Genomic DNA, 7500 nt, shown 5'->3' with positions numbered 1-7500 from the left:
ACCCCCGGATAATATATACATCTCCCTTACTCTCTCTCTCCTTCTCTCTCCTTCTCTCTCCCTCTCTCTATCTCTATCTCTGTTTCCCTCTCTCTCTCTCTCTTTCTCCCCCCCTCCCTCTCTCTCTCTCTCTCTCTCTCTCCCTGTCTCTCTCGCTCTCTCTCCTACCCTCTCTCTCCTACCCTCTCTCTCTCTCTCTTTCCCTTTCTCTCGCTCTCTAAGAACAGATAAAGTTATAGTTGTTTGAGTTGGTAATGGTTAAATATAGGAGCAGTGATGGACTGATAATCAGACCATGGTTAGTATGAAACATATTTCTAGTGAAGAGAGAGCCACTCTTCTGGAGTTTGTTTTACCTGTATTTGATCTAATTTTATCTTTATTTACTGATGATGATGCCTGGGGTTATGGCTAGGGTTAGCATACTAGAGCTCTACACATACACATACTTTCATACACACATTCATAAACATACTCACAGACTCACAACCACACACACACACAGGCACGCATGCTAGAGCATGGATCGGGCCGAATTCGGGACGCGTCCAACAGAGTAGTTACTGAGCCTGGACCGAGTCCGACAGCCATGTTGTTGTTGAAAACGAGGATTGCGTCATCATATTTAATTAAAACTTCACACACACACGCACACTTCTTCCATTGGACATATCCAACAGCCTAAGTAGAATCTACATCGACTACTAAGAAGAAATATCTCCATACAGTAGATTTCCCTTCGTTTAGTATCATTTTAAACTCTCCAGATGACAGTTTCTCTTTAACTTCCTCCGTGATGCCATTTTGCCACCTGTGATTGCATTGTCAAGGACATAAACAAATTCCCGCCATGGGAAGAAGGCTGTTATCCTAAATTTTAGGACCTAAATGTGATTTATTTTATTCTCAAAAACAAACTTCTGCATCATGTGAAGCAGACAGTTGACTTGACTATTTATTAAGATATTTTAAATATGGAATGTTCAATGCATTTTCGCGCTGATGTGTCCGAGCCCGATTATTATTTCTAAATATTTGTCCGAACCCGCACATTCCTTTAATCACACACACACAAACACACACAAGCACACGCACATACACACACGTGCACACACACACACACACACACTCTCACACACACCCACACACACATACACACATTCACACACGCACACACATGCTGGTGTTTGACAAGCAATCTTCCTTAGCAGCCCAGCTAAAGAGACCTCACTTCTCGTACTTCCGGTACAGCAGAGATTAATTCAGTCCTAACTTCCTGTGACTTCACTTCCGTCACTTAGGAGATTACTTCAGTCCTAACTTCCTGTGACTTCACTTCCGTCACTGAGGAGATTACTTCAGTCCTAACTTCCTGTGACTTCACTTCCGTCACTGAGGAGATTACATCAGTCCTAACTTCCTGTGACTTCACTTCCGTCACTGAGGAGATTACAGCACTTCCTGTACTTCCTGTGACATTACAGCACATCCTATCCCCTTCCCCCATTTCAGGACCATGGACAGCTATCTCTACTATGGACAGCTACCCCCTTCCCCATTACAGGACCCAGGACCCCCCCCATGCACACGGACACAGACTATTGACTTCCCATGCAGATCCATCACTCACACACACACATATTCTGTCATTCACACTCTCTCATTCACACACACACATTGTAGTCTGGCCAACTTCCAAAGGGCCAAGATGAGAGTGCTTTATCATGAATCTGTGATTGAGTAACCAACACAAGCCTTCTGTGTGTGTGTGTCTATCTGTGTGTGTGAGAGAGCTAGAGAGAGCATGGGGCTGATACAGTAATAATCCTGTATCAAACAAATGAGAGGCATAACTCCATAACCCCATAACTCACACAAACACACACACGCACGCACACACACACACACACACACACACAGACATACACACAGACACACACACACACACACACACACAAACACACACACGCACGCACACACACACACACACACACAGACATACACACAGACACACACACACACACACACACACACACACACACACACACACACACACACACACACACACACACACACACACACACACACTCAGTTCCTGCTCTGCTGCTAATGATTACACTGCTGCCAAGCACTGCAGACCTCTCAGGCTTCAGTGACCAAGAGAAGCTTCAGTGTGTGTGAGAGAGACAGAGAGTATGTGTGTCTGTGTGTGTGTGTGAGAGAGATAGAGAGAGACAAGCAAAGTGGGGTAGAGGAAGAGAAGGAAAGGTTAATGTTGAGGAGAATGATTATGCAAGTGATAACTTCAGAGCTCATAATGAGGATGATGGTGTGGTGGAAATGACGGTGGTGATGATAATGAAAATGGTGATAATGACGGAGATGACAATGGTGATGATGATGATGACGATGATGGGGATGATGATGATGATGATGATGATGATGATGATGATGATGGAGATGAAGAACCTAATAAAGTACCTTGCGGTCCACGCAGGCGACGGAGCGCCCGGCCACACGGTGCGCCACGTCTCTGTGCTCGTTCACCTCATCACTCAGCAGGTCCTCATAGCGACCGTTACGGAACTTAAACAGCTTATCAGGGTAGGTGGTACGGCCTGAGAGAGGAAGAGACCGCCATCATCATCATCATCACCATCGTCATAACAACCGTTACGGAACTTAAAGAGCTTATCAGGGTAGGTGGTACAGCCTGAGAGAGGAAGAGACCGCCATCATCATCATCATCATCGTCATAACGACCGTTACGGAACTTAAAGAGCTTATCAGGGTAGGTGGTACAGCCTGAGAGAGGAAGAGACCGCCATCATCATCATCATCATCATCATCATCATCATCATCATCATCGTCATAACGACCGTTTCAGAACTTAAAGAGCTTATCAGGGTAGGTGGTACGGCCTGAGAGACGAAGAGACCGCTATCATCATCATCATCATCAACATCGTCATTACGACCGTTTCAGAACTTAAAGAGCTTATCAGGGTAGGTGGTACGGCTTGAGAGAGGAAGAGACCGCTATCATCATCATCATCTTCATCATCATCATCATCAACATCGTCATAATGACCGTTACGGAACTTAAAGAGCTTATCAGGGTAGGTGAGGAAGAGACTGCCATCATCTTCATCATCATTACAACTGTTACGTTAAGAGCAGATGTGCGTGTTAGCATTTGCAGAGTGCATGTGTGCATGTGTGTGTGTGTGTGTGTGTGTGTTCTGCACCTGAGAAGGCGTTGTTGGTGTTATGAACGTATATCTCCTCCCTTCCATCTCCATCGATGTCACAGGCTGTCACAGCGATGGCGTTGCCTTGGCGATCTCTCAGAGCATAGTAGGGTGAGCTGCGGTTGTCAATGGCGATGTTGACCAGCCTCCTCCTGCTACGGTCGTACTTTAACACCAGGTTAGGCCCATTGTACCTGAGACACACACACACACACACACACACACACACACACACACACACACACACACACACACACACACACACACACACACACACACACACACATACACACACACACACATACAGAGAGTCGTACTTTAACACCAGGTTAAGCCCATTATACCTGAGACACACACACAAATAGACCAGACTTGACCAGACCAGTCTAGACTAGACTAGACCAGTTTAGACCAGACTAGACCAGATGAGATTACAGTCGATCAGACCACACTAGACAAGACCAGACTAGATCAGACCAGACCAGACCAGACCAGACTAGATCAGAGCATACCAGACCAGACTAATTTACAGGTTATGTGGTCTTGGCTTATGTCAACACACACATAAACTCCTCAAAAAAAGTTCGGAAACATTATTTCGTTATTCCTCCCCTTTAATAATACCAGTTGGTATTGTATTGTATATCGTTGGAAAGCCTGATTAGTCACCTTTACAACACGTTCAACGTGTAAGGATCGTGCATTCATGGAATGAGCAACACAGCTAACCATGTGGGTAGCGGCCCAAAAAAGGTTGCCAAAATTCCCTGCAAAATTCTTCTGTTGGTATTCACTCTCGTTTTTAGCTTCAAGTGCTTGCAGGTGTATGCCAGTCACAGGTGTGCGAGCCCTGGTACCATTTTCAAACTTAGGACCAAGTTCGTGAGACTGGTGAAGTCAAAGACAGACCACAAAGTTGTCGTCCCAGGAAGACAACACCCCTAGAAGACCGGTTTCTCACCCTTGCTTCACTGAGGAACCGTAGGCTTTCTTCCAGAGATTTACAGGCAAGATGGAGCTTGAGCCAGTGGCGATCCCATATGAGACTAACCCAGAGAGGCGAATCATCACAGAGTACCTCCAGAATTTGGGAGTGGAGAGGATGGAATGGCCTGCCGTGAGTCCAGATCTCAACCCAATTGAATGCTTGTGGGATCAGCTTGGGCGTGCTGTACGTGCCAGAGTGACAAACGCATCCATGTTGGCTGACTTGCGACATATCCTGGTTGAGGAATGGGGTGCCATCCCACAGCAGTGTGTTACCAGGCTGGTGACTAGCATGAGGAGGAGGTGCCAAGCTGTTGTGGCTGCGTATGGATCTTCCAGAGGCAACTGAGGTCCCTGACAGTTTAAAATGAATAAAGTGTAAAAATGGGCAATATGTGTTGTTTTTTCCTTATTACTGTGGGAGAGTGCAATCATCCAATCCACCAAGCAACTCAAAACGAGAGTGAATACCACCAGAAGAAATATTGCAGGGAATTTTGGCACGTTTTTTTGGCCGCTACCCACATGGTAAGCTGTGTTGCTCATTCCACGAATGCACGATCCTTACAAGTTGTACCTCGTTGTAAAGGTAACTAATCAGGCTTTCCAACGATATAAAACACAATACCAATTGGTATTATTAAAGGGGAGGAATAATCAACCGAAATATCGTTTCCGAACTTTTTTTGAGGAGTTTACATGTATACACACAAGTGCACACACACACACACACACAGAGAAAGTGAGAGAGAGACATACACATACACACATACACACTTGCACACACAGACAAACGTATACACACCCGGTAACAAAGATCTCCAGATCCCCGTCTCCGTCCACATCGGTGACAGCGATGCCGTAGTTGAGCTGCGTCGGGTTGTGCTCGTAGTCTGGTGGCAACACCATGTGTGTGACCGCCGCAAACATGGGCTCCGAACGCTCGCTCCAACATACACCTGCCAGGTACACACACACACACCACACGCAAAGAGGCCTCTGCAGCTGCTCACACACACATATACTCACTCACACACACACACACGCACACACACACACACACACACACAAAGATAGAGATTATTTCATTAACCTCATCAAATGTCTCTCTCTTAACTAACCATCATTCCACTGTAATGAGCCAGTTACTAGGCTCAGCAGTTACAGTGTGTGTGTGTGTGTGTGTGTGTGTGTGTGTGTGTGTGTTTGTGTGTGTGTGTATGTGTGTGTTCAAACGTGAGCATACACTCCTCAAAGTGTTTGTATTTCATGGGCACAAGACACTGCGGTGAGAGTTAAAGAACTGGAAGATCAGTTTCTGCTGTGTCATGGTATAGGCTGGTTTCTGCTGTGTCATGGTAAGTTCAACTGTTTTGTTTGGTTTACTTTAATCAATTCAACATTTCAAGTCTAATCATGTCCACAATACAATGCCAGTGTAGGCAGGAAAAAAGGCACACACACACACACACACACACACACACACACACTGGATCACCTTCTTAAAGAGAGTAAGCGAGCAGTAACCTGTATCTAACTCAATCTGATTTCTTTTACATGTAACACTGCACATGCTTGCACACATATCACTGCAAAAACAGAAACAGAATAGGATTGGTGTGTGTCAAGTCAAGTCAAGTCTTTTATTGTCAGGTACACAGAACAACAGAGTTGGACTGGGCACTGAAATTCTTAGGACAGGACACCATACCACACTACCATAACATGACAAGACATAACATATAACATATAAACATATAAGTACTCCAACATGATATAACATAACTTAACAATAAGTACTGAATATTAGATAAAAAATATGAAAGACATAGTAGTGACCTACTAGATAAACAATAAATATACAATATAGATACACATACTAAACATAAATACACATACTAAACAGATACTAAACAGATAAACATACCTACATGATTTTTTTTTAGCTATACTGAACATATTTAAACATAATAACCTGGACACAGAGACAAAGACACTTCAAGTGTGTGGGTGGTGCAATATTGCAAATGTAGTGCAAACAGCAGTGAAGGAGTAAAGTGGCGAGTGTAAGGTGATGAGAGTGCATTATTGTTCATTATTGTTCATTAAGGAGTCTGATGGCCTTAGGGTAGAAACTGTTCTCCAGTCTGCGGGTGCGAGACCGGATACTTCGGAACCTTCTACCAGAAGGCAACAGGGTGAACAGTCTGAGGGATGGGTGGTGACAGTCTTTTAGGATCCTGCCAGCTCTTCTGAGGCATCTTGTGAGGTAGATGTCCTGAAGGGAAGGGAGTTTCCTGCCGATGATAGACTCAGCGGATCTGACCACACTGCGTAGGGCCTTACGGTCCATGGCTGTGCAGCTCCCAAACCACACTGAGATGCTACCAGTCAAGATGCTTTCTATAGTGCATCTATAGAAGTTGGTGAGGATGTCTGGGTTCATGCCAAACTTCCTGAGTCGCCTCAGGAAGAAGAGGCGTTTCCGGGCAGCTTTGACCACCTTGTCTGTGTGGGCAGACCAGGTGAGATCATTGCTGATGTTGACCCCTAGGAACTTGAAGCAGCTGACCTTTTCCACTTCAGATCCGTTGATGTGAAGGGGTGTATGCTCCACCCCCTGCCGTCTCCTAAAGTCCACTATCATCTCCTTAGTTTTACTGATGTTGAGAGAGAGATTATTTTCCTGACACCAAGTTGTTAGGGTGTCAACCTCCTCTCTGTAGGCTGACTCATCATTGTTAGTGATGAGGCCTACGATGGTTGTGTCATCAGCAAACTTCACGATGAGGTTGGAGCTGTGCATTGCTGCACAGTCGTGTATATATATATATATATGTGTGTGTGTGTGTGTGTGTGTGTGTGTGTGTGTGTGTGTGTGTGTGTGTGTGTGTGTGCTTTTCTGCTTTTCTGTGGAGAAGTGTGTGATGGAAGGTTTGTAAGCTGTGTCTAAGTGTACATAAATGTGTTTCAGTCTATGTGCATATACAACTCTATCTCTAAATATGCTGTTGTTTGTATGTAGGTGTGTGTGAATGTGCATGTGTGTGTTTGAGTGAACAGAGTGCACAAATGGGAAACTGAAGATGGGACGAGAAAATCCATACATGACCATAACAGCGAGAGATGTACACACACACACACACACACACACACACACACAACTGGGACATCCATTCATGACAGAGAGAGATGTACACACACATCCACACACACCTGGAAATCCATACATGACAGAGAGAGATGTACACACACACACACAC

At 44.9% G+C, this 7500-nt stretch overlaps 1 protein-coding gene across 1 annotated transcript in view; it reads right to left on the bottom strand.

The window, feature by feature from the left end:
- crtac1b (cartilage acidic protein 1b) overlaps positions 1-5594 on the bottom strand; it is a gene marked incomplete at both ends in the record, with an annotated part of 39457 nt that extends 33863 nt beyond the window's left edge. Inside the window, 4 exons of the mRNA XM_080849122.1 lie at positions 2482-2618; positions 3248-3444; positions 5043-5196; positions 5522-5594. Coding sequence (XP_080705248.1) covers positions 2482-2618; positions 3248-3444; positions 5043-5196; positions 5522-5594 — 561 coding nt within the window. The remainder of the gene's footprint in view (positions 1-2481; positions 2619-3247; positions 3445-5042; positions 5197-5521) is intronic.
- Between the last annotated feature and the right edge of the window lie 1906 nt (positions 5595-7500).

The sequence above is a fragment of the Sprattus sprattus genome (genome assembly GCF_963457725.1).
Source record: "Sprattus sprattus genome assembly, chromosome: 12".
NCBI lineage: Eukaryota > Metazoa > Chordata > Actinopteri > Clupeiformes > Clupeidae > Sprattus > Sprattus sprattus.
This window is presented reverse-complemented; position numbering and strand designations above follow the sequence as displayed.